Source organism: Neopsephotus bourkii, unplaced genomic scaffold, assembly GCF_033783945.1.
Source record: "Neopsephotus bourkii isolate Nb327-2 ecotype Australia unplaced genomic scaffold, CSIRO-AGI_Nbou_v1 NB_234, whole genome shotgun sequence".
In the NCBI taxonomy this organism is placed as follows: domain Eukaryota; kingdom Metazoa; phylum Chordata; class Aves; order Psittaciformes; family Psittacidae; genus Neopsephotus; species Neopsephotus bourkii.
The window spans coordinates 19,251,708-19,279,432 of NW_026900744.1; the positions used below are offsets into that span (position 1 = coordinate 19,251,708).

General features: G+C 39.7%; 2 protein-coding genes across 5 annotated transcripts in view; one reads left to right on the top strand and one right to left on the bottom strand.

Moving 5' to 3' along the window:
- Positions 1-26,915, top strand: RNF2 (ring finger protein 2). Of its 4 annotated transcripts, none has more exons than XR_009724229.1 (8): positions 1-248; positions 16,761-16,849; positions 17,245-17,405; positions 18,550-18,765; positions 19,533-19,805; positions 20,949-21,120; positions 23,514-23,906; positions 26,767-26,915. XR_009724229.1 is itself a non-coding variant. In XM_061345719.1 (8 exons), exons 3-8 carry the CDS (start codon positions 16,763-16,765, stop codon positions 23,613-23,615), a joined length of 1,011 nt encoding a protein of 336 aa, XP_061201703.1. In that variant the 5' UTR covers positions 1-248; positions 658-787; positions 16,761-16,762; the 3' UTR covers positions 23,616-24,438. The 4 variants fall into 4 exon arrangements, 3 of the variants coding, with proteins under 3 accessions (XP_061201703.1, XP_061201704.1, XP_061201702.1); XM_061345719.1 differs by lacking the exon at positions 26,767-26,915 and adding an exon at positions 658-787 and having other exon boundaries at positions 23,514-24,438; XM_061345720.1 differs by lacking the exon at positions 26,767-26,915 and adding an exon at positions 683-787 and having other exon boundaries at positions 23,514-24,438.
- TRMT1L (tRNA methyltransferase 1 like) overlaps positions 1-27,725 on the bottom strand; it is a 331,995-nt gene that overhangs the window by 282,188 nt on the left and 22,082 nt on the right. The window lies entirely within an intron of this gene.

Genomic DNA, 27,725 nt, shown 5'->3' on the forward strand with positions numbered 1-27,725 from the left:
TGTACCCCGGCAGAGAGGGAAAGAGGGAGGGAGCTGGGAGGCCCGGTCACGACAGCTCCATCCACGCTCCCCCTGCCCAGCCCCAGCCATGAATATGTAACTCCCCTCTATTTCCCGAGCACCATTGCGGAGGTTGCCGCTCGCCATATTGTGTTGCTGGGTCTGCGGCTCACCGCTGGCGGGAGAGGGCGGTGGAAGCGAGCCGTGTAGTGCGACGTCGGCGGCCTGAGGCGGGAGCCCGGCGGGCGGTGAGCTCAGGGTGACGGGCGAGGACTGGGCCGGGCCGGCTGCGGTTGCCACTGCCGGGTCTCTCCCTCTAGTGGGGCAGGGAAAGGTGCGGAGCCGCCCACTGTAGCATGGTGCTTGGGACGGGTGCCTGGTACGGAGAGCGGTGCCCGACCTGGTGCGGGCGAGGCGGAGGAGGGGCTGTTGTGGTGGCGTGGGGGTATTCCGCAGTGGGCTGTCCTCCAGGTTGCGGGGCTGTCTGAGGGGAAGCCGTGGTCGGGCTCTCCCGACCCCAGTGGGGCAGTCGCTGCGTCAGGCGGCTCTGGTCGCCTGGAGTCCCTGTCAGGCTGCTCCCCCGCCCTGCCGTGCGGGGCTGCCGGGACCGGCGGTGGGGCCGCGGGAAAGACCCGGATCTCTTCTACCTCCCTTCAGCCTGGTGCCTTTGGCGTTGCTGCAGAGCTGCGGGGAGCTTCTGAAGCCCTGAGCTATCCCTGGGGACCAGTGTGCGGCGGGAATATAGATAAATGTGTGTGCACACATACTCTGGAAGCTGCAGGGAGAGGTACCGTACAAAGCTCCGTATCACACCCGCATACCGTAACACTAGCCCAAAGAGTGAGGCATTGCCAAATGCCTTACTTGGGAAGGGAGAGCTGATTAACAGAGCCACAAGCCGTTGTTGTTTTTACGAATTGCCCCTGCTTAAAATACGTTATGTTGAAGTATGTCATATATGATTTATTGCTCTGTATTCCCAGTCTTTTGTTTCTCTTAAAGCCCATGCACATAACCATGTTGAACAGTATTTGCAAGGCGTGATGCTGATAAACGTACTGGGAGCAACCCGACCGCTCTTGTGAAAATGTCATCGTTTCCAGCAGGGTATCAGGTGGAGAAAGGCACTGTGTCGGGAACTGTAGCTGTGTCTTCTCCCTTCACACTTGCTGTCACTGCTTCCGATATGAGTTTAACACCTGTTTCTTGCCAACTTTTATAGTCTGTGGTAGCTGGCTCATCAGAATCATGTATTTGCCTTCCTTGGACTCATCCCATGGCGTAGCATGTAGCATATATATGAAATGCACACTCTGAGCAGTATTCTTCTTAAGGCTTTTGTTAAGCTATTTGTTTTTTCAGAGCCTCTTCTATGTAGAGTAATTGGATCGAGTGTCTTACTCCCTAAAAATCCATAGGACAGCCAATGGAGAAAGGTGTTTTCAGTACGATAAATCTTAATCCAGTCTTGTTTGGAAGTGTAGCTCCTTATAGCTCTGTGTAATAACTATGCATTGCACGCAGGCTTTTAAGGATTAAAGGAAATTGCCTGCATTTGAGAAAACGTGACTGGTGTGCGGGTGAAATTATTTTGCTTGGGGAAAATTCTTTAATCAAATGTGTCATTCATTTAGTGACAAAGACTATTTGTCATTGGAGTTCCCTGCAGAGGTACTCGCATTTGTATTCATCTGTATTTTCATTAAAAACTTTTGTAATGAGATAATTTGACTTTTTAATACATCATGCTAAGCTCAGAGCTGGCATTCAACTTGTCAGCTAAGACAGAGGCACTTATTTTGAAAGTATTGGATATCGATAAGCAGTATATTTTGTATTAAGAAATATACTTGCTTGAAGGGTTATCTTTGACAATTGCTTGGAGATGGGAGGACTTTTCACTGGATAGATGTTGTTGTGAGCCTCAGTGTTGGGTGGCAAGCTTTGCAGCTGGATCTGACTCTGTTACCCTTCCAGTGATGGCATGTAGGTAAGTTCAGAATATCTTTAGACCTTAGTGACCCTGTGAATTGTCATTTACAATGTTTAATAAATATTTTCTGCATTCAGCTTCATAATAATAGTGGGACACAGATTTTTCATTGAAGGAGTTTTTTAACTTCTTCAGTGGCTAAAATTTTGAGCTTTGGCTTCAGAGCTTTGAAACACCAGCCCTGCTACAGCTGCCAAGAAAAACACTGCCTGCAGTATCTTAGGTTGAAATTATATGCATACGCTAGTGGAATAAATTGCTTGGGTCTCTCTTTATCAATGATACTTTGTGTTTTAAAAGTGATGCATGGTAACATACTGAGTATAAAGACTTGGTTGGGCATGTTAGGTGATTAGAGGAGTTTTCTGGCATTTTCAGGGCTGCCTTATCATGAAATAAAAATATAGTTGGCACCTGTAGGAAAACCGTCAGTTTTATATGTGGAGTAAATGTTGGGATATGTGAATTTCTTCAGCTTCTTTAAAATCCTTCTCTTTCCCTTGCCTAACAAAACAAATGCAAGGTGGGGAAGGAAGCAAGGGGAAAAAGGGACTTCAAGAAATGAGATGAAAGTCTGCAAGTTGTATTTTTGTTAAAAGGAGCACTGGATCTAGTCTTAATGAAGCACCAGTTCAAAGAACATGCATGAAAGAAGTATCAGAGTAGAGGGATTACTTTCACTTTTTTTCTTCCTTTTTTCCCCCTTCACCTACTTTCCCCTGAATAGATCAGCAATTTAATAGTGATGCAAACAGAGAGGAAAAATAATGGAAGGGGGGGATGTTGTTGACCCTCAGCTTGGATCTGCTTATTGATGAAAATAACTGGCCTTTAAAGTTGACCTTAAATTCTTAATTTTCTGAGGAATGAGCAGTGTTCGGTATGATGGAGCAGTTTAGACTTGTTGCAGTGGAGAAATATTTTAGGAATTATCACAGTCTGCATACCCCCCACTTCTGGATCATACAGCTCTCTTGTGAACAGCTGGGAGCAGTAGTACTCTGCTAACTAATTAAAAACCTAATCTATTCTTTACTCTTTACCACTCAGGGATAACATTAAACTATTTTGGATGATTACTGGGTTTAAGCTATGAATGTATTGCTCCTGTAGTACTGTTTACAAAATGTACAGTTTTATTTGAAAGAGTGTCCTTAAAACACAAATTGTATTTAGCTGTCACCCAGCTTCAGATGAAAGCTGTCTGGTTGCCAAATTAACAGTTTTGTTTCTGTATACTTATTGTAGCTATTAAGTCAATTATCGTGAGATGACTCAAGTCTTTCTTCTTATTTCTTAAGGGTTGGAGGGAATTTATTTTCTGTTGATTAATAACCAAGCCATCTTTTGTTCTCATTAAAAAAATTATATTACTATTGATTGTGGCTAGCTTCTCTATGATAACTGGTAAGTGGGTGAGAAATTTTTGTGGCTAGCATAGGTCTGCAAAAACTGAAAACCAAATATATTTCTTGAATTCAGAATTTCTCCCACAACATAAATTCATTAGAATACTCCTATTTATATTAGTAAATGTGAGTAAGTATGTTGTATGCTGAAGAGAAGGATAAGAAAGTGGCAGTACACGCAAGTTACAGTGTATTTGAGGCTACACATACCTCTGGCAGGAGGTTTGTTTTTTATCTGAGTGAGCAGTATTATCTGAGTGAGTTGTATTAAAACTGCAAAGTCCTCAAGGTAAAATAGAATCAGTGAATTTTATTATCACCACTGACAGTGGGTTGTGCTGTGGGTAGAAAAAGAGCTGTGTGATTTATTTTTGTTTCCTTTGGGTTTTTTTCTTGATTATTTGTTTTGTTTTCCTGCTGTAACTGCAGTTACAGAAGTGATTCCTACCAGTAGTTATCAGTCAAGGAATGCGTTTCTCCTCATTTCCAATGTAAAACCTGGAAGTAGACTAGTTTTCTAGAGACCTAACCCTTGCTACTGAGCTAGTAACAGCATTAATGGAGCTGGGAAAGATCACTTGAATAGTAGTACAAGTATGTTCATAAAATTTTTAATAAAATGTACAGCAAACTAAAAAGTAACCAATGGGGGTATTGAAAAGGTCAGACTTAACCTTGTTGATTGTAGTGGTCAGTTCTTGCTTTTGGCCACTCTTATTTCAGGGAGACATTGATTTGCCTTAGAAAATGTGCCAGCAGTGCTGTGAGGGTAAGAAAGTACTGTAAAAACAAAAGGACTAGTTCTGAAGGATAATTCTATGACGGGGGTACACTGCACAATAGCAGGGCACAGAGTATTTTGATATGATCACATCCAGGTGAATGTGGTCTTTTACTGCAGACTCTGAGTTTCAGTGCACTATAAACATGCTACTAGAGAATGAATTTTAAAAGGAGAGGGGAAAAAGTAAGTCTTATTAAAAATATTCTAAGGTAAAATGTATGATTCCTGGCCTGTTTGTATGTATTTAGTTACTGGGGTTATTTTGCTTTTGGTTGCTCCCAAAAGTGTTTTATCCTTCCTACTGTAGTCTGCTACTGTACTGAAATGAATTTAAGCAGGATTTTAGAAAAGCAATTTTGCATTTCTCCTTCACAGTTGGTTATTAATTATGAAGTCTGGAGTTGATTTAACTCCAAAGAGCTTAGGAACTTAATTTTTGAAGCTCACCTGTGTTAGTCTGGCATGCAGTATACTGTAGCATGCTTCATAATATGAAAAACTTTGCATAAGATTTAACAGTTAACAGAGAAAACTGCAATTCTGCTCACTCCCCCAGAGTGCTGCTTATTTTGTTACTTCACAGGGCTGAATTATGGCTTGGTAATGAGGGCTGGATTATAGCTTGGAAATGGCTGTTTTACTTCTTACATGAATTGTTGGCGAAGGTTTGTCACATTTGAGGTCAAGTGCTTGCCTGATCTATTGACCCACATCAAGAGTGGAAAACTACTGTTCTTATAACAGCTTTGTTTTCACTCTTGGCAGAAGGCATTAATGTCTCATCATATTTCAGTATTTGCTTTGGACAAGATAGAGGGAGTGTGTCAGGGTAAGTGCCAGCATTTTTTAGCTCTAATGATTAAAATAATTTTGCAACTTGTTGCATTAGAATAGTGGGCAATGTTTTTTTGTCTGGGTTTTTGGTTTTTTTGGTTGTGGGTTTTTTGTTCTGTTTTTTTTTTTTTTGTTTGTTTGTTTTCTTGTACCAAAACCTGAAAATTTTCTACTTAATCCTTCTGAGAAATCTAAGCATTTTAATTTAGGAATAGGCTGGTTTTGGAATGTGACGAATTTGAGCATTTGCAGGTATGACAGTGAGAGGAAAATGGGTGAATTCTGAACTATCTGAAAGCAACTAACATGATACAGAGAGAGTTCCCTGGAAATGATAGTAAATTTGTGTATTCAATTTTCGTGGCTGAGGAGATGTCTGGGAGGGTATGATACAGAACTGTAAATAAGAAGTTGAGCACTAAGGACTGAGATTATCAACACTAATGGAGTGATCCAGATGGTAGCATGAAAAGGCCCCTGATGCCTTTATCAGGGAATATAAATTTCATTAGAATAAATTTAAATTTGAGCATCAGGTACATAGGAGCAATGTACATGGACGTATAGTGCTTCTACACTGATATGCTTCACTGCCATAAATATACAGAGAAACACCAACTTAAAATCATGTACTTCTGTCATGTCCAAAAGTATGTGAATGTTCTTAACACTGGAATGAAACCACCTTGAGTATAATTAAAAGTTTAATTTGATACTTTTTTTTTCTTAATGCTCTTGCCATCCAAAATGGAAAGAGTATCTCTCTGTGGTCACTTCTGTTAGCATTATATTAATTGAATTTTTCCATAGGTGTACATATGTATAGCAGATGGTTTGTATGAGGTCATAGCACAAATGTTTCTAAAGGCCAGTGTGAGCAGCTTGATGTCCAGATTGGAAATGCTGCCATACTCCATGGGTCAATTCATTTCAGGTCCAGTAAATTGTGAATGGCAGTTAATGGCAAGATTCTACATCTTAAGGCACCAGGCAAAATACTTCTTCCTTAGGAGAATAAATACAGTGAAGAAGTTGTAAAAGACTATGTGCTAGCATGACAGTGTGTTTCAGCAATATTAGTGTTACTTCTTTTTTCCCATCTGTTGGGTGTCATCTGTCCAGTAGCTTGATGGATGTTCCATAATAAGAGCATTAGGTTTTGTTACTTGGTTTTCAAGGAAGGATTATTTTATTTTGAAGAAAAATGCCTATTAAGTTTATGGGGCACACTGTGGAAAAAAATGTGAGTTTGGGGCTAGTTATGAGGAAAACTAAAAGCTCTGAATTAGTGTGATTGAGAGGGACAATCATTTTGGAAAACCATCTGTAATGTTGCTGACTGCTGAGGCTGTTAAGCTGCACCGGTGCCTCAGATTTCCCTGCATTCCTGAGTTTTATTGGCTGCTTTGGGACATTTTTGAGTCTGTGGTCTTGAATTAATTTTTTTTTTTTTCCTTGTTTTCACACCCTCCCGGCTGCTGGTGCTCTAGGGCAGAAATGAGGTTTTCTGTCTTTGCTAACTGCTCTTTACAGACTGACAAAATTGTATTCCTCAGTTTGGCCATCTGAAAACACAGAGCTTTGTAATACTTGCTTTGGGAACAGATGTAGCTTCCCTTACTTTTATGTACTTCAGTGCTGAGTCACCATAAAGTACCATCTCATGTAATTGAGTCTCCTCTAGATGAAAAGCTTTGTTATTGAAAGTAATGGGATAAAAGGAAAAAGTATGACTCATTCTAGGATGACCTGTATAATGGATTTGAATGAACTTCACATGTTGAGAAATACAAGCTCAATTTTAAGTGGCAAATGAGAATCTGGCAAACTGTCTTAAATTCAGATTCTTTGCTTTCAAGCAGCCTGTAGAGATACATACCTGCAGCTTCTCCTAGTGTGCGTTCTGGTGACACAATATTATAAAAAAAAAGGAGAACATGTCATTTTTTCATACAAAAGAAGCTGGATTCGTATTTTAAATGTAGAACTTGGCACAACCTTTAGTGTGGGGAACATCTGGCACTCGTGTGTACAAATAGCTTTATTGCTTTTGTAACTTCTTCACTGTGCCAGTTGATCAGTTATCTAACATTCCGTGGGAGCTGGATGTACCCATCCGAAAGTGCTTCATTTTAATGTTAGTTTTCTGGTTCTAGCAAAATTGTTTTCTCAGCCATAGTGAGGCTATGCTGATTTAATTGATCAAAACATTTTACTGTTAATCTCTTCATTTAATTCTCTAAATAAAGTAGGAAAATAGTATGACAAAGAACCAATGCAAGCATTGTTAAAATGAGATTGTCAGGATGTATATCACATCATGACTATTTCTCAGTGTGCATTACCCATATCCTTCAAGAATAACTGAAACTGGAATGACTTAAAGTAGTGGAAGGGTAGACCTGCTTTAAATTGCTTCATCACATTTAAAAATTCACCATGATGTGCACTGCAGTCAGATTGCTTGCATTAATATACGTTATTATTTACAGTCATGTGTAGCCTCAGGATGGTACCAGCTGTTCTTTATTTTCATACATTTTTATTCAGACTTGGTTTCTGTTTACTTTGTTTAGCTCACAACTGGGTTTCCAAGTTTCATCTTTAAGAACAAAATACACAACCCCTTAAAATGGACCTGAGAAAAAAAGGAGAGAAGATACTTAACTGCATGTCTCATGGCTAATAGCTTTCCTAAGGTACAGGTTATAATGTTAGCCTTCAAGCAATCATAAATGTGGTTTTTGTACCATCATTCAATTGTCCAGCAAAGTGTGTAAGGGCAGCAGTTGAATCTGCAGTGAAGGTAGATGGGAATTTTTCTGTAGGTTGACATTTTCTTAACTCTTGCAGTATGTTTGGAGAGAGGTAGAAGAGCAGAGGCTTCCTGCAATGTGCTGGAAACTTTGGGTGGTTGCAGGAGAACATAGAGGTAATACTGTTTTTCCTTGTGGTGTTTGGGAAGGACTGTGCTGGCATTTGTAAGGATTTTTTGGGGGAGTGAATGTGGTAGGTAGGGTTGTAATGTTGCAGATGATTTTAAACATGCACTGGCAAAGCCCAGCTCAGGATGATGCCCTGACAAAAATCTGATTCTTTCCTTATTTTCCAGCAACACTGTTGCCCTGGTGTTGCTGGTGTGCTCCTTTCATCTCTTTCATGGAGCATGTAACAACAACCTGTCTCTTCTCCCTCCTGGTGTGTTGGTTTCTGGTTTTGGCTTTTTTTGTTTGTTTGTTTTGTTTTGTTTTTTATGTTGGGGTTTGTGTGGTCTTGGTTGGTTTGGTTTGGTTTGGTTTGTTTGTTTGTTTCTCTAATTCAGTGTTTCTATGCCATAAATACAGTCCAAGGATGTATCTGTTGAATGTATTACAAGGCCGAAAAGCATGGTCTAAATACTTGTTGTTTGTTATCAGATTTGACTTCTGAAGCACATAATTGCTACTTGAAGTTTCAGCTTTATTGTTTACATTAATTTGGCATCTTTAATAGTCATTTAATTGGTTTTGATTGTACTTCTAGTTAATGTGTACAGAAGTATTTTAAGCACTGGCTTTGCGTAAGCATTGCTAACCGCTCATTTTTAAACATAGTAGATTGTTTCCAAAGGAACTCATGTTACTATAGAGTATCTTGTGAGACCTCACCTGGAGTATTGTGTACAGTTCTGGTGTCCTCAACATAAAAAGGATATGGAACTGTTGGAAGAAGTCCAGAAAAGGGCCACAAGGGTGATCAGGGGACTGGAGCACCTCCCGTATGAAGACAGGCTGAGAAAGTTGGGGCTGTTCAGCCTGGAGAAGAGAAGGCTGTGTGGAGACCTCATAGCAGCCTTCCAGTATCTGAAGGGGGCATATAGGGATGCTGGGGAGGGACTCTTCATTAGGGACTGTAGTGATAGGACAAGGGGTAACGGGTTCAAACTTAAACAGGGGAAGTTTAGATTGGATATAAGGAAGAAATTCTTTCCTGTTAGGGTGATGAGGCACTGGAATGGATTGCCCAGGGAGATTGTGAATGCTCCATCCCTGGCAATGTTTAAGTCCAGGTTGGATGAAGCCTTGGGTGATATGGTTTAGTGTGAGGTGTCCCTGCCCATGGCAGGGGGGTTGGAACTAGATGATCTTAAGGTCCTTTCCAACCCTAACTATTCTATGATTCTATTAACTGATAAAGTGCTTGGTAATTTTGAAATTAGCCCATGAATATACTTTTAGGTGTTTTGTGATGGTAGCTGACTATCCTCTTGATAACATTCATCTTGTAATCTGTATCAGATCTTCAGACTGACTACCAATCTGTCACCACTCACAGCTCTATTCTAACAGCTACGAGTGTTACATTTGGGCAGATACCTTCACCTCTCAAGAGGCCTGCTTTTCAGTAGCTGCTGAAAACCCAAGGCAGTTTTGCTTGCTGTTGGTGAGTTTAAATGTACATACAGGAGAAACTGTATTCTCAGAAAACATTTGTATGGTGTTTTGGTGCTTATTAGTTTTCCAATTTAAACAAAAATACCTGGTTGGGGCTTTCACTGCTGATTCCACAAGTTCTCAGAAGATACTTAAAGAAAGTGTTATTTTCCTTGAATGGCTTTAGGGGTTGGAACTAGATAATCTGAAGGTCCTTTCCAACCCTAACTATTTTATGATCCTATGATTATATCATGTATTTATGGAGAAAACTCCCACCTTAAGTAGGCTTGCTGGTTTTTTTTAAAAACTGACTAGGAATCTGAATTCCCTTGTTGTTTTCACACAGTTCAAACAAATCCATTCTACTTTACATAAAGCTAGTGGTCACTGTAATACCCCAGAATCCTTCTGATGTTTGTTTTGTGTGACAATCTCCATATAATATTCAGCCACACAGATTGTAAAAAGTGTGTGGACTATGAGAGGGTCCTGTTCAAGTTTCTTCAGCTTTCTATTATGGTAGTGCTTTATTGGTTGATTAATGTTAGTTGCTATTGTTTTTTTCTTGGCTGTGTCACTTTCTATATGGCAAAACTAAGTATACATGTCCCTGATAGTGAGGTAACCCTATAGTTAGAATAATTAGGGTTGGAAGAGATCTCCAGAGATCATTTAATACAATTTCCTGATAAAAGCAGGGTCAATCGTATCAGGTTGTTCATGACCACATCTAGTTGAGTGTGACTATCTCCAAGAGTGGACATCCTGCAGCTTCTCTGAAGTGACCTTTTATTAGTGATCTGTTTGCTGTGGCTTTATGCTGTCAGTATAGAATTAGTTTCCCCTATGAATTTTGCTGCCTGACACTTAGGATTTTATTCTATCTGTCCATATGTCTTTAGTAATGGCAAATACTTTCTCATTTTGTTCTTAGGAGCTTATGTTTGTTGCTTTATGTGTGGCTCATGCTATGAGTCCACAGCACAGTCTCCTGAAGATTTTAAATGGGGATTTAATGACTGTAAGAGATTATGATGGATACCAAATCACATCTTATCTTTTGATGGCTGTAAGGCTGACAACTTGAACCTTGCATGTTGGAGGTGAGCTGCACTACAGAGGCTCTGTGTTTTGATTGCAACTCTGAATATGAATTAATGAGCTTGACTTCGTTGTTAACATTGCTGTTAATTGATTGTGTCAAGAGAAGATGACTTTACACATGGCTAATAGAATACTGAATTCAATTTACAAATACAAAGAAGTTAAAACTGTCCCAGTAAGGGATGTTGTGACATTGAACTTGATATTGGGAAGAGAAGGACTGATAGCTGAATGAACTAAAAAACACTTTAGTAAGACATTCCTCTCTCAAGTTTATCCCCTTTTGAGATCAGTATATAATTACCGTGAGTGCAATATAAACTTGCTGAGAGACAATTTGAGGAGAGGTGGCAATATGAGTGAACAAGCAGAAGAGGATGGGGAGGCACAGACAAATGCAGTGACATACTTGTTCAGGATCATTGAGCAGTTAATTTCAGAGCTGGGAACAAAATGAGCTCCAGGCCAGAACCTGATTCAGCTGTCTCCCAGGGATTTTGAGAACCAGCGATGAAAAAAGCTTCAGAAAAGAGTGAATACTAAAAGCACTAGATTGCTTTACATCCAGTTTTAATCTAGAACAACTAGTACTGGAGTACAGTCTGAGCCACCAGTGAACTGCAGTGAAGATAAATTATTTCAAATAATGTCTATCCAGAAATGTTTGAGTTATTTTCAAGTCAAGTGCTTAGCAAGAAAATAAAGGTGGAAAGATGTTTTATTTGAGAATGCTTTAATTGAATAAATTGAAATGAATGATTGAATTGAATACTTTGTCAAAACATGCAATTTGTCCTTAATACTAGTTAAAGTATCAGGGAGTAAAACATAAAACTCTAATCCTGTTACGTTTCCAAGTAACTGCACTATGATACCTATTTAAAGAACTAATCCCTTGGGGGGGTAGGGGTGGGAAAGGAATGGTTGAAGGTGCTGTTGAACTTGGCACGGCAAATAGAGGTCAAACTCTTACTGTTTTAAGTCTAAATATTTATCTTGTAAGGCTTGGAATAAAGATAATTTGATTTCTAAGGATTTAATACTGTGTAAAATTTTTTTTAAAGGAAACTAGTGCAATTTTTATCCTGAAGTGGGTTTTTGTGTGTGTGTGTGTTTGTGCGTGTGTGTGTCTGGTTGTCGGGTTCTTTTGGTTTTGTGGTGGTTTTGGTTTTTTGGGTTTGTTTTTTTTTTTTGTTGGTTTGGTTGGTTGGTTTTTTTTTTTATTTTGTGGGTTTTGGTTTCTTTTTTTTGTTGGGTGTTTTCTGGGGTTGTTTTTTTTTCATGAAAGTATCAGAGATCAGTACACTGTTTTGAGCTCAATAGCAGTGTCCTGTTTTTTGCTGGGACAGAGTTAGTTTTCTTCCTAGTAGCTGGTGCAGTGCTCTGTTTTGGATTTATTCTGAGAACAATGCTGATAGCACACTGATGTTTTAGTTGTTGCTAAGTAATGCTTACCACAATCAAGGACTTTTCAGTCTCTCATGCTCTGCCAGTGAGGAGGGACACAGAAAGCTGGGAAGAAGCAGAGACAGGACACCTGACCCAAACTAGCCAAAGGGGTATTCCATACCACAGCATGTCACGCCCAGTATATAAACTGGGGGGAGTTACCTGGAACAGTTTGGTTGCTTCTTGGGGATGAGCTAGGCCGTGGTTAGAAGGTGGTGAGCAATGGTGTTGGCTATCATACTATTTGTTGCGGGTTTTTTTGTTTTATTTCTCTCTTTGTTATTTTCTTTTTCGTTATTATCATTATTAGTAGTATTAGTATGGTATTATACCTTAATTTTTAAACTGTTCTTAACTCAACCTACAGGTTTTAGCTTTTTTCCAGTTCTCTTCCCTATCCCACTGTGGGGGGTGAACTTGTGCTGTGTGGTATAGTTACGGTTATCTCTTCCAGCTGCTTGGTGCCATTCCACCATTTCTCTGATGTCAAGGTGTGCTAACACAAACACATGTGCAGCTGCTCCTTAGCCTTTGCCTGGGCTAAAATAGGCACTGCAAAGTGTTTCGGAGGATAATTCAGGTCGTGAGTGGTCTCTGATGGCATCTGGTAGAAAGTCCTGGCTCCCTGGTTAAAGCAGGACCACCATCAAGGTTAGTTCTAAACTAGAGCTCAGGAAATCTCAAAATCTCACAAATGACAAATAAGTCTGAGTGATTATACATCAGTGAATTTCAGGGTGGTTTAAACCTCTGAAATGGTAAAGTAGGGAAGAGCAGGAGCAGCGACATGCTGCTGCTGAGCTCCTCCTTTGGCTGCCTTATAGCCAGAGCAGCCAGCCGGTCTGCAGCTCTGAGTGATCTGAAGTGTACTTCTTGCCAGCTGGAATTTATATTGACTGGCCAGTTTCAGGAATGGGATACCCAAATGCCCAGCCTGCTGTGACTCATGACTATATTTGAGCAATTAATCAAGTATAAGAGCTTGTAAAGTGGATGTGGTGTGACAAGTACAGATGTTGCTCTGCTGGAGGGGTTTTTTAAGTGCGTTGGAAGGACTTGCTGGCATAAATTCGCCAGTCAGTAGGTAGGCAGATCAGAGCAGCTTTTCTGGTGGGGTCTTTCATAGTGTTATTTTCTTCTGTAACTGTCTCTGTTTTCCAGTGCTTCAGGAACAAGGTCTCTTTTGTTACATTTTTAAACCTCAGCTACTTGTTTTTAGATTTGTTTTACAAAATAGTCTGCAGATGGATGAGCACAAGGAGCAAGACTGCATAAGCCTGTTTTACAAGGAAATCCAAATTAAATAGCAAGATTTTCAAATGAAGTTATATGGTGCTTTTCACTGAAGCTGGCGGGCTCATCTCCCAGCTCTAGTTAAGGGGCTGTTCCACGTGTAGATAAAGTTTGGTTATATATAATACTGATCAAAAGTTTCTGAAGCTCCTTAAAAGCAGTACAGGTGAGTTTTGTTTTACTTTGGTTTTGATGCTCTGGCAATGTGGAGAACTCGGAAACATTCTGGGTACAAAGAAATCAAAATTTACATGTCCTGATAATCTTTAGTGATCTCCCTGTCTCATCTTCCAGTTTTCTCTATAAATAACACTACACAACTAGGCAAGTTTTATGACTAAATACTGAATGTTAGCTTGCTTCCCTTTTTTCAGATGCTGTTTGGAACTGGGGAGTGACAAGGAATCAAACATGAAGAGATTCATAGTGTTTATTGCTCTCAGATCTGTAATATATTCTTTTGGTTATATCAGTCAGCTCTTGCTTTGATAGTGACAGATGTGTGTACTCTGTAATTATTAAGTTTGTCCTTAAGAGTTTTACTGTGCCTCGAAGACTGAGTCAGTCTGAAGAATTGCAGGTTTCCTTAGAATACTGTCCTCTGGCTATATCGTAAATCACAATAACTGGGACTCATTAATGACTCTGAGAGGAAGATATTTGATCTGCCTACAGGAATGTAGCTTCTCCCCCTTATATCACTCTGTTGTGTGGCTGGTTGCTCTCCTCTTATATCCAGAGGGTATATACAAGTCATAAAAGTAAAAATTGATAAGAATTAAAAAGTTGTGGTGTGTGTTAGAAGATTTTTCAAAAACCTAATGATGAGAAAAGGCTCACAGGAGGTACCTGACTTCACACTGTTCCTAATGCTAGCACCTGTGAGCTGTGAAGAAGAAATCTGGTCATCTTTGTTTAGGAAATTGAAAAGATCTGATCAACATGTTTGAATTGACCATGTTTCCAGTGGTGCTCAGATTTTGACTTTGGACATACCAGAGGCGGAGGAAGTGTTTACTAGTGATGAAGGGGATTGTGTGAATCTGTCCAGCTTTCAGGCCAGGGTTTTCCTCCTTAAAAAATTTAAAGTGATATTACTGCAGAGCTTAGGGTGAGAATGAAGGACTTGGCATCTCAGATTAGAAGCCTGTAGAATAAAGTTGATCAGTTATTTATCATGACATTTGTACCATGTGTTCTGCAGTGTAGCCTCAAGCTTGTAGGCAAGGTTGCAATATAAATGGTACTGTTAATACACTTTTTCTCCAGATTGATAGGTTTGCTGGCAGTTTGGCACCTGGAGAGCTGCTTTTCTCTGTTAGCAAGTGTAGGCCTGCAAGCTTAGGCAAGAAGTTACTTGTGCATGTGACCATCTCTTTACTATGGGGCCGCTCTTTATTGTGATAGAGCTGCATAATGTTTGGAGCAGGCTTTTCTGTTAAGGCAGGTTGGATTTAGTGGGACTTAGTTGTCTTTGCTGCAGTCTTGACTGTATGTTTCAGCAGATTTTGGGAAAGATGTGAATGATCTGCAGCTTCACAAATTTCTTTTAGTAGTTGGAATAATAGTTAATTAAATGTGTCAGCTTTTAAAACACTCAAGAGCAGTATCCAGTGTGGACACAGAATAATAATGTTGGGCCTCTGTTACAACAACTGACTGTCAACAACACATAATAAAAATCCTTACCTTAAATAATAGTGGAAATTAGAACACAGAAATACTGTTTCTTTTATTTGCCATTAGTATGCTTTTCAGTGCTGTTTCTTTACTGAGATTTGTCACTTAATACCGTAATTAAATTCATACCTTGGAATAATTTAAATAAAATGCCCTGAATCCTGACAGGACAGCCCAATGCTTGGCCAGATGGGGAGCTGACAGTCTGCAGCTGGGTTGTGATGGCTTGTCACTTTTAATGGGGAGGTGAGATCTTACTTTTCTGATCCACACAGAGGAACGTGTTTCTTGTGGCAAGTAAACTGCATTTTTAGGGCACAATATTTATATAGTAAAAATTGGAGTTGACAGTCTGTCATCTCCTAATTATTTCTTTTGACACGTCTTTAGTCCCTGATTGCTTATTAGACAAAGTAGTGGACTTGGTTACTTTCTCAGGCTGTTTTTTTTTTTACCCTCTCCTTTTTTCATAAGGTAAGAAAACTATAGTTTCTGTGCCTGGGTAAAAGTAGATATAATACTCTTTGCTGCACTGTTTCTATTGCTTTTCCCTCAACAATTAATTAAAACTTATAAAGCAACCTTGTTCTCCAGAGAGTTAGATCGTTTTCCTATAGAACTTGATGAATTGGAAAGGGGATTATAATGTACCTGGCAGATGCCAGTAGATTCTGCATTTGGCTGCTGATTTGGATGGTCTGGAAATACAAGCCTAGGTTAATAAAAAAAAAAAACAACCCCAAAACAAACAAACAAACAAACAAAAAACCACAAAAAGAAATACAACAAAACAAAAATAAAACCCTTATAAAAAGGGAGAAAGCACTCCAATTTTTCCACCTAGTAGAAATGTCTGCAGCTACAGTCTTGCTTCTTATATGGTTACATTTATTCTTTAAACATACACAGTGTGGGGTAAGTTTTCCTGCCTCAGGGGAAAGATGGAGATGACTGTCCCCTCTCCTCTCCCTGTGAGCAAATTCTGCAGCAGTGGTTGTGGAGTCTATTAGTCTTCTGTTGAGTGCAGTTATTTCTAGCCCTGTCTGTTTCCAGAAGTATCTGTCTACTGCTACTGATACAAAAAAAACCCTGATAATGTGTGTATGATTTGGGTTTCTGAAACTTAAAAACGTCTCACCACCCCCATCCTCCCCCACCTCCCCAGGTCATTGAGAATCAGGTGCACATCAGCTGAAGCCCAGCAGGACTGTGCAGTAAAATTGAAGCTCTTGATTGAAATTACCCAGTGACTAGGTTTTACTTGACCTTTAGAATTCTCTAAAATTCTGTTGGAAACCCCTGATGATGTATTTTCAGGAGGAAAAAGAAAAGCATTATAGCATGCTTCCAGTGAACATGTTTAGCTAGTTTGCTGTGTATGATGACCTTCCACTTGGTTAGGAAGTAGACCTGTTTGACCCACATGCACATTTATAAGTGGATGTTTTATGAATGTTTTCCACATCAGGTGGCATTTGCAGCTTTCACATCACACAGCCAAATTTTACAGCCTTCAGTTCTGTGTCACTTTTGTTTAACAGTCTTAATTGATTTTTTTGCAAAGTGTTCACGGCTGACTGACTCCCTCTGATTTTTCTGGAGTGGTACAGAGCACAGGGTTAGCCATCTGTAACAAAGTGGAGCCTGGTACCTGGATGAACAAGGGCTCCTCCTGTGTTTCTGCTTTGTTGGCACAGACTCCTGTGACTCCGCACTTGCCAGAGAAGCCTGCTCAAAAGAGCTGGCTCCTGTAGCCAAGTGTATGGCAGTGTGCAACTTGTTTCTCTCTTTCTTCCCAGCCATGTCTCAAGCCGTGCAGACGAATGGGACGCAACCTTTAAGCAAAACGTGGGAGCTTAGTTTGTATGAATTGCAAAGAACACCTCAGGTAATATGTGCTAAAGAAATGGCCTTTAAGGCAGGGCTTTTTAAGATACTTTTTATAACTTGAAGCTTGATGTGTAAGATTGTCCTTTAGGAGTGCTAACTGCCTATTCTAAATTATACCATATTTAAAATCAAAATCCTTCCAAAACAAAACCTCTCTTGTGATATTAAAACCAACCAATCAACCAAAAATAAAGTTGTTGGGTTGGTTTTTTTTCCTTTCTTTAGCAGCATGTGTGTGTGTGTGCATGATGTGGTTGTGCAGGTGTTTTTTGTTTTTTCTTTTTTTTTTTTGGTCTTTTTACTGTGTTTCTCTTAAAGAAATAGGAAAACATGCAATCTTTCTGAAAAAGCTACTAAATTCGATTAAAGAAGTTGTACTTTATTTCATGTTAGGAAGCAATCACTGATGGCTTGGAAATAGTTGTGTCACCCAGGAGCCTGCACAGTGAACTGATGTGTCCCATCTGCTTGGATATGTTAAAAAACACCATGACAACAAAAGAATGTTTGCATCGCTTCTGTGCTGACTGTATCATTACAGCCCTCAGGAGTGGGTATGTAAATATCATTACAAGAAAAGGGATTTCACTTTAGATGAAAACGTGATCAAGGAAATCCCTCAAGTCCTGGGTGTTGATGTGGAACAGTTACATGCCTGTGCCCTGCAAATTTCTGAATGTGTAACACACCTTCCATATTTCATTCTTGTGTGTTCAGCTATCTGTGGCAGACCAGATCTGTTTGTTTCCTCATGTGAAAAATCATTGCAAGGAGTTAAAAACCTCTTTTTTTTTTTTTAAGATCCATTACTAGCAAAACAAAAAAATACACATTACTTTCAAAAATGAGTCCCATTTCCCTTCTTTTTTTTCCTAATAATAAATTGCAAATCGTGTCCTTGCAACTGTGTTTCTGCTTCCAAACTTCAGTACTGAAACAACTTACGATAAAGTAAAAATAATTTTTCTTGTATTCTTCAGTTACAAGTTCACATTTCCCCAAAAGCAGTAGAATTCTGAGGTAATCAACAGTAAGTTAATGATGCACCTATTCTTGATAATGGCAATTACTTGTGTTTGCACTTAATTTACTGTGCCTCTTTAAATTCTGATGAGTAATGAGCAAAAATACATTAGAGAGAAACAAGTAATGATGCCAATGTTTCAGCTATTCAGGCCTCTCCCTTTAACAGGAAAAACACTGTGTGAACCTAGCATTTTAGTTAAATGGGAACAAAATGTTAAGAAGGAGAAGACTCTCTTAGTTTTTGCAGTAGTTAGTGCTTCAACTACAGAACAGGTTCCTTAATCTTTCTTTTGTCCTGTAGGTGCGAGAAAGACTATGCCTCAATATAATTTCCACTAGACATGCATTTTTTCTAGGTGAAAATCCAGTCACAGGGTTAAGGGAAGAACTGGTTTGCAGAGTGGAACTTTTGAACTCTTAAATATAGTTTGTTTAAACGTACTTTAAAAACAAAACAAAGAAACCCCCCAAGAAGCAGGGAGATGTGTTTGGGGTTTTTTGCTTAAATATCTATCTGTAACTACCTGATCTGTCAAAAGATAGAAGCCCTATTCAAAGTTGACTATAAATATTCAGTGTTAGTGAGCACTTTGCGTATGAATTGCAATGTCAGAACAGACTTGTTCTTGCTGGAGAGTTAGTATTGTTTTCTTCCTTCTTGTTCATGTCCAGCAACAAAGAATGTCCCACGTGTCGTAAAAAGCTGGTTTCAAAAAGGTCATTGAGACCAGATCCCAATTTTGATGCTCTCATCAGTAAAATTTATCCAAGCCGAGATGAGTATGAAGCTCATCAGGAGAGAGTGCTAGCAAGAATCAGCAAGCACAATAACCAGCAAGCTTTAAGTCACAGCATTGAGGAAGGATTAAAGATTCAAGCGATGAACAGGTATGTAATCCATGTGATTTGTCCATGTGTAGCCTTTTTTACTTTGACAGTAAAAAGTCTGTCCTCACTCCCCATATAGCTTGAGATACCCTCCTGTGAAGTCTGCCAAAATAGTTTGTAACCTTTTATCTACTGATAGAAACCTTTGTATCACTCCCTGCAACTTCTGTGGCAGCCTGACATAGACAGATTTCATTTTAGCTTTACCAAATTACGGCTATTGTGTTTTAGGTAATAAACTGTAATACAATTAATCCTGTTCCAACATACTGTCATTACCTACAAATAAATACACATACCACCAGAAATTATGTTTTAGTTCTGACTTAATTCACAAGGCTGGAATACGTGTTTTTCCCACAGTAGTGAAATTCTGGGTGTGTATTTAAATCTAAGAGAGCCAGCTGGGAAGGAGGCCCCAGATGTTACGTTATGGTGAAGCATGGTGTCATTTGTATTTTAATCACATACAGATTCATATTTAGATGAAAATAAGGGTCTGAAATTGCCTGAAAAATAAAAATAAACATATGAAGTTAAAAATTATCTTAAAACATATCTAAACCCATGTCTATAACATGTCTAAAAGATGTTTGAGGGATAGGAAAAAATCTATAATCTTGTCTATGATTTTGGTTTTTTTTTGTGTTTTTTGTTTTTTTTTTTAGTAAGAATGGATTTTTTTTGTTGTTTAAACTTTGTATATCTCTGAAGCTTGTGCTTATACTGCATTGGCTTAGTGTTTATTTCTACCTATTTCTGATTAGGTTGCAGAGGGGCAAGAAACAACAGATTGAGAATGGTAGTGGTGCAGAGGATAATGGTGACAGTTCACACTGTAGCAATGCCTCAACACACAGCAATCAGGAAGCAGGGCCTAGTAATAAGAGAACCAAAACATCGGATGACTCTGGGCTAGAATTGGACAATAACAACACAACTGTGGCAATAGACCCTGTAATGGATGGTGCTAGTGAAATTGAATTAGTCTTCAGGCCTCACCCGACCCTCATGGAGAATGATGACAGTGCACAGACAAGGTAAATGTCTTCTATTCCTCTTCATGAATGCTGCTGCTATTTTCTGGTGATTTTGTTTTCTAGCACTTCTTGGGGCTTTTAAAAATCAATTTACTTTTGGTCATACCACATGCTGTTTAACTATGTGCACTCTTCCTGTCTTTCTGTTTCAAGTCAGGTAGATGGTACTGCTCAATGGTTATCAGAAATACAGTAACAATCTGGTTTAAGCCTTTGCAGATAAAGATGTTTTTAAGAGTTTCTAGTGTTGCAATTCACAGTAGGTACTAGGATGATGGCATCAGCCCCTTTCTACTTATTCTAAGATTCTTTGGGAATAAACAAACTATCCATGTCAGCAGTTTTCAGAGCAGCTTTGTGTCAGCAGGATTTGTGGTTTTGTAGGCTGGAAGCTTTTCCTGGCATTTTTTTTCATGATCCAGTCCAAGCACAGACTGCAAATTTTGGATCACAGCAATGAGCAGTCTCATATTTTCCTCAGGTCCCTTCCTGGCTTCCTGTCATGATGAAACATATCTCTGTAGTGTCTTTAAATGTATTATAAGCCTCAGCCAGCTTTTCTTTTTGGTTTGGAATTGCAAGGGAATTCTTGGTGTTGTGCTGAAAGGCAAAAAAGAAAGCCGAGCTTCTGGGAGAGGCCTCTACAGCATTTGTGTCAGCCTTTAATTCTTGAATAAAGACTTGAAGTGAGAGCAGATTGTGAGACAATAAGTAACTTTAACAAAGAGCAGAGGTGCAGAGAGTGTCTCATGTATAGCTCTGGCACTTTCATGGCTTTCTGTCCAGACACTTCAGACTGTAGTTATGATCAGGTTTCAGCAGCTGTGAGTAGTTCTCAAAACCCCTTGAGAACCTGTTATAAGGTTTTTCATTTTGAGCAGATGACAGGACAGTGTTGTCTTTTCTCTACAAAAGAGCAGGAGGGCCTGTGGGAGAAGTGTCAAAGGGATGCAAGAACACTTAGGAGCAATTTAATTTAGTAAGCTGCTTGCAAGGCAGGGGTGAAAGCAATTATAATTCTTGTTTGTAAGCTGTCTTTAAAGGCCTTTCACACTTGATGCTTAATATCTGGGGGTGTTCCAGCTGTCTTGTTCCCATACCTGCAACTCAAATGTCTGATTACCTTTGTGGTTGTTGTGACAGATACATCAAGACCTCAGGCAATGCCACTGTTGATCACTTGTCCAAGTATCTAGCAGTAAGACTGGCTTTGGAGGAGCTTCGTAGCAAAGGAGAATCAAACCAGATGAACCTTGACACAGCCAGTGAGAAGCAGTATACCATTTACATTGCTACTGCCAATGGGCAGTTCACTGTGAGTAGAACTTGTGCCTAAGAGTAACACTGAGCATCAGTATATCTTTGATATAGATCTCACTAAAATCCACTCAGCTGGACTTTTCTACGGTTGGCTTAGGGGTAAAATTCATAGCAGCAGATTGTTTATTAGAGACAGATAAATTGCTTTTTAAGAAAAAGTGTACAGTAAAAACTTTGGTAGTAGAAAAGGAGGTATATGAGTTACTTTTGGAAAATGCAGTGATGACAGCAGCTACAAGCTGACTTATGCTATTATGTTACAGTTAAAATTTAAGAGAAAAAATATTACTTCATCTGAGAATCTTGTTTCAAGAGCAGATAGCTCTAGCACTAGGAAGTGTCTATTTTAAGGTGGCATTTCTCCTCTTCCATGTAGGCTTCCACAGTTCCACTATGAAATAGCTAAGTATGCTTAGGGAAGAACCACTGCTGTCAGTTGCTGACTTCAGAATATAGATAAAAGGCAATATCTCAATTAGACTGATCTCTGAGCCTGGACATTTATCTGAATAAAGTCAGTCATATGTTTAACCATAAAATTGTACCATAGAATGGTTTGGATTGGAAGGGGCCTTAAAGATCATCTAGTTCAACTCCTCTGGTTGCTCAAGGCCCCATACCAACCTAGTGTTGAACATTTCCGGGGATGGGGTGGCCACAGTTTCTCTGGGCAACCTGTTCCAGTGCTTCACCACCCTCACAAGAAAAAACTTCTTCCTGATCTAAATCTACTCTTTCAGTTTTAAGCTATTGCCCCATGTCTTTAACTAGTTCTTATAAAAAGTCCTTCTTCAGACTTGTAGGCCCCCTATAGGTACTTGGAAGGCTGCTGTAAGGTCTCCCTGGGGCCTTCTCTTCTCCAGGCTGAACAACTCCATCAGTCTGTCTCCATAGGAAAGGTGACCCAGTCTTCTGAGCATCTTTGTGGCCCTCCTCTGGACTCACTCAAGTGGGTCCACATCCTTTTTGTATTGGGGGCCCCAGAGCTGAACACAGTACTGCAGGTGGGGTCTCACAAGAGTGGAATAGAAGGGGAGCATCACTTCTCTTGACCTGCTGGTCAAGGACCTCCTTTTGATGCAGCCAAGCACAGGGTTGGCTTTCTGGATGGCATCCCTATTCTTCCAGCATGTTGACTGCACCAGAGTCTGGTGTCACCAGCAAACTTGCTGAGGGTGCACTCAACCCCACTGTCCATGTCGCCAACAAAGATGTTAAACAGTGCCAGTTGCAATACCAACCCCTGGGAAATGTCACTTGTCTCCACCCAGATATCGAGCAACCTTTGAGTGCAACTGCAACTCTTGAGTGTGACCATACAGCCAATTCCTTATCCACTGAGTGGTCCATCCATGAAATCCATGCCTCTCCAGTTTAGAGACAAGGACGTTGCATGGGACAGTGTCAAGATGCTTTGCACAAGTCCAAGCAGATGATGTCAGTTCCTCTTCCCTTATCCACCAGTGCTGTCACCCTGTCATAAAAGGACACCACATTTGTCAGACATGGTTTGCCCTTGGTAAAGCCATGTTGGCTGTCAACAATTACCTCCTCATTTTCCATGTGCCTTAGCATAATTTCCAGGAGGAACTGGTCCATGATTTTGCCAGGCACTGAGATGAGACTGACCAGTTTGTAGCTCGCTGGGTCTTACTTTTCTCCCCTTTTAAAAATGGGTGTTATGTTTGCCCTATTCTAGTCAGTGGGATCTTAACCAGACTGCTATGACTTCTCAAATATAAGGCAAAAATGACTTGGCAACTTCACCAGTTCCCTCAGGACTTGCACATGCATTTCATAAGCTCCCATGGACTTGTGTAACTTTAGGTTCTTTAGACAATCTCAGACCTGATCTTCTCCTATAATAGGCAGTTCTTCATTCTCCCAGTCCCTGCCTTTGCCTCCTGTGACTTGTGCAGTGTGGCTGGAGCACTTGCTGATAACGACCAAAGCAAAAAAATTATTAAATATGTCTGCCTTCTCCATGTCCCAAGTAACCAGCCAGAGATAAGCAGATGCTTTGCATTAAGAGTCTATTTCAAACAGACTAGAGGGTGTCCCTTACACCAGAAACATCTCTGCTTTTGTCTAAATACGATCTACTAGTCCCCTGTTTGCAGAGAGAGGAAAGAGGAAAAACTGAAGTTTACTTACAACTATATTCACTTTGCAAAAATGTTCTTGGGTGCCGTTTTAGTGAGATCAGCAAGAGTTCACAACAGCTTGCATTGCTGCGTTTTGACACCTGGTGTTCAGCTAATAACTTGTGCCACATTATTGGTGATGCCCTTAAGCTGGCACAGTCCTCTAATTTAAATAGTCTGTTTCTACAGCACTAGCCTTGCAAACCATCAGACAGTTAATTTCTGTTTTGGTGTTCTCTTCTAGGTATTAAATGGGTCCTTTTCCTTGGAACTGGTCAGTGAGAAGTACTGGAAAGTGAACAAACCCATGGAACTGTACTATGCACCAACAAAGGAACATAAATAAGCTGTGCTGGAAAACTGAGATGGGACTAACTCTTTTTATAGCTGACTTCTTTAATATTAAAAGAAGGCACCACCATTACATTCATGGACAATACACATGCCTTCAGGCTCTCAGTATACTTATTAATATTCTGGGTTGTATTTAATTTAGTCTTTGTTTTGGGCTTTTGGTTTTTTCCCTAGGAGACTAAATGACCTTCTCCAGTGCATTCCAGTGTTTGACATGCTTTTTTGTTCCTAATGCATGATAACTGAATGAGTGTTCCAGTTTGGAATGTCTTATTTTGTCCAGGTAAATCTGGATTTCTAATACATTTGACACAGTTATAGTAGCCTCTGTGAAGTATTGAGCATTGGATGGCTAAGTAAGTCTATTCAATAGTAACATATACAAAGGAATGTGTTAAATGTTGTACTTTGCTAATGGTTATCCATATGAATGATTGGTAAAGGATTTCTGATAGTCTTGCAGCTAGAAGTAATCCAATTAGTCATTTTCTTGTGAACAGAGATGTAGTGAGAAAACTGACACTTTAAAACCTTGCTGTTTACTGGGCCTAATACTTCAGTGCAAGGTGATTCATGAGATTGAAATACCCATTAAAAAGCAAGCCAGTCAAAAAAAAAACCCAACAAACCCTAAACAAGCCAAACCCGTAACCTTCCCATGTAGAACATGCCAATCTTGATGCATACTACAGCTTCCCATGGGGTCTATGTTGTAGTGTCCTCACAAGCCTAATTGAAGAAAATCTGGAAGTTTTACAGCCTTACTATGTTCCCTGTAACAACAGATTTTTATTGTGAATGTATTAGAATGTTCTGTAAAGAACTGTTCTGAAAAGTCTGGGTTTTTTTAAAAGCAAATGCCCCAAATTCCAGCACATGGGCATAATGCAACATCAAAATGCTTTGCTTTATGGAATTTGTGCCACCCCACCACCCCAGCTGGGAGCTTATCCGGGCTTCAGTTTGAGCAGGGAGGACATAAGCTGCTTGAGGTTTGTTTTCTTTTACTTTTGTCTTTCAGGTTTTTTTTTGTTTGTTTGTTTGTTTTTTACCATAGCTTAACAGATGTGGTTTAGCACTTTGGAAGACAGTTTTAGTACTTGACAAAGTTTACCATTTAGTGTCTTCAATTTAGGTTCAAGTTTTAAAACTTGGCAGTAGCCGTTATGTAAAATCCAGTAGCTACTGTTCATTTGCATGTTAAATTCCTCTTGCTTCCTTCTGGACCTTGCTGCCACCTAATTGGGGCCGCTTTATCCATTAGCAATCCGTTTTAAGGGAAAATATGTTACTGTGAATTTCCTTTGCTCTAAGACTTGCTGATGAATCTTGCACCCATTTGCACCTGAAGCTAGAAGCAAGAAAAGTTGCAATGATAGGTGAGAAGTAATGTGTTTTAAACCATACGGTATTGCTCCTTCTTCTTCTTGCCTGTAATTAAGACCAGTTTTGGCATGTGGTACATAAAGAAGGAAGTACCCTTCCATGGCTTGTGTCTTTCAAGCCTAGCACTTGTAAATATGCATCTATTCTGACTGCTGCTTCATATCAGCTGTATCCCAATGTGAAAACTGCACATACTCCTTTGAGTAACTTTTTTCTCTTACTGGAAATACTTTGGTTTTTTGTGACAGGAAATGAAGTTTTCAGGCCCCAGAACACAGAGGGGGCAGTTTTTAAGGAACTACATTGTTCATGAATTTCTGATGAAATGTTGCATTGTGTAGACTAGTAGTGCATGTCCACTAAATATAATCTGGGGGGGGTGGAAGGGAGCAGCGATTATAAATGCTTTAAAATATATGGGGAATCTTCTAGATTAGTTGCAGCATACCTTCCCATTGTGATAGCTAAGGTAATGTTCAGTCCCTTAAGCAAGAGAGATGTTTGTGAAACTGAGCAGTCTGTCTAGGAGGCGTCTGTCACTTTGTCCCCAGTTCTTTAAAAAGCGTGGGAGAATGTGAAGCTTTTATTTTCATGTTGTAGTGAATTTATTGAATATTTATGTTCTTTAAATATTATATATATAATGTAGTTGTTTGATTAAACCATTGATTGCACTGTGGCTCTTTACTCCTATAAACCTTTGTTTTCAAGACAACTTTACCCTTCCACTTTTTAAAGCCATGTTAAGAACATAATGTGTGCTAGGTACATGTAAGCATAGCTCAAGTATCACAGTATGTTAGAGATTGGAAGGGACCTCAAAATATCATCTAGTCCAATCCCCCTGCCGGAGCAGGAACACCTAGATAAGGTTACACAGGAACGTGTCCAGGTGGGTTTTGAATGTCTCCAGAGAAGGAGACTCCGCAACCTCCCTGGGCAGCCTGTTCCAGTGTTCTGTCACCCTCACTGAGAAGAAGTTTCTTCTCAAGTTTAAGTGGAACCTCTTGTGTTCCAGTTTGTACCCATTGCCCCTTGTCCTATCATTGTTTGCCACTGAGAAGAGCCTGGCTCCATCCTCGTGACACTCCCCCTTTATGTATTCATATATACTAGTAAGGTCACCCCTCAATCTCCTCTTCTCCAAACTATAGAGACCCAGCTCCCTCAGTCCTTCCTCATAAGGGAGATGCTCACACTGAAACTGCCAAACTGACAATAAAAGAGAAATTGTCAATAATCTGTTGGAAATTCCAGTGCTGCTTCCTCCTACAATTCATGAAAGAAACCCTTTGGACAACTTTGTTAGTGCTGCTGTGTTTATGATTTATTGTCCAAAAGAAAGGGACCAGCTGACTTCCACTAGTGTCAATCTGAGTCTGGTCCTCAGCACAGTTAGCCCATTGAAACCAGCTGAGCTCCTGTGCATGTTGCATACCATGAATGAGAAATGCAAATCCATATAAAAGATAGCTGCTTTACCACTTACCAGTCATAGGTGCTGCTGTTCTAATCATATTCTGTACCACGAGAAATAGTATGAAGGATTTTCACAGCACTCATGTTAAACCCATCAGCTTTGGTTGCATTTAATTGTGTATTAAGCAGCTTCAACAGAAACAGTGTAGTGTAACTGGAATGTACCAGTTGGGTTGAGGCACTAGTCTATACCTTATAATAGAATTGAAAAATAAAAGAGAAACCCCTAAACAACAGCCCTGAACCAACACTGGTGTTCTGTTAACTAATTATTGCAGGACTGACCCTGCCTGATGAACAACTGAGTCATCTATTGAAGAGAAAGTGAATCCTCACAGGCCTGAGTTACAAACACCTCTTCTGCTGGTCACTTACTTACAACAGTCAAATCTCCTTGTCCCAGATTTTGATGGCTTCTGGCCATCTGACAGAGGAAAAAAAGCCTGAATTGTGGGGAAAAGCCTGAACGTCACTTTCTGTGCCCCTCCCTGTGCATATCTGCAAACATTAAGGACTAGTTGCTTTGACTTAGAAAAGGTGCACAATGCTGTTATACTGGGAGAAACTGTGAAAGTAATAAAAAATATTTCTCACAACAGGCTTCACTTAAACTTTTTTAAGCCTATTTTACTGTAATTGGAGCATTCTTTTTTTTCTCCAGTTAACTGACTTTATGACTGATTCTATCCCACTTAAATATTAACACTCGAGTAAGCAGGGTGTTGTCTGCAAACAAAAGTCTTACAACAGCGTCGGCACTTACTCTGAACTAGGGAACACCAATTTCTTTTTCTTGCATTTATCTTTTCAATTCAATCCCATGTTATCTTTGGAAAAGAACTATAAGCACTCAATTTTTGAAGGAAACTTTGTTGCTGTATCACTGCTGAAGTGCAATCTATGATTCCTTTAGCAATCTCCTCTTTTTTCTTTTTTTTATATATATATATATATTAGGACAGAATGAGAGTAACTCACTACCACCTCAGGGCTGAGTTTAAGTTGGCCTAAGAGACAGCAACTTCATTCTGGCCTAGTAGGAGCTTAGGTAGTTTTGCATAATCAGAGGCGCATCAGTCATGTTACTCTTGATTAGCTTTCAATGTGTGAGAAAAAAATACTTACTGTGAAGCTTCAGAGATGGATAAGTAATAACCTCTCACATTCTGTTCTTAGATAAATCTAATGCCAAACCTGTGAAAAACTGGAATGACTGGTTCAAGTTTGAAAGCTGTTC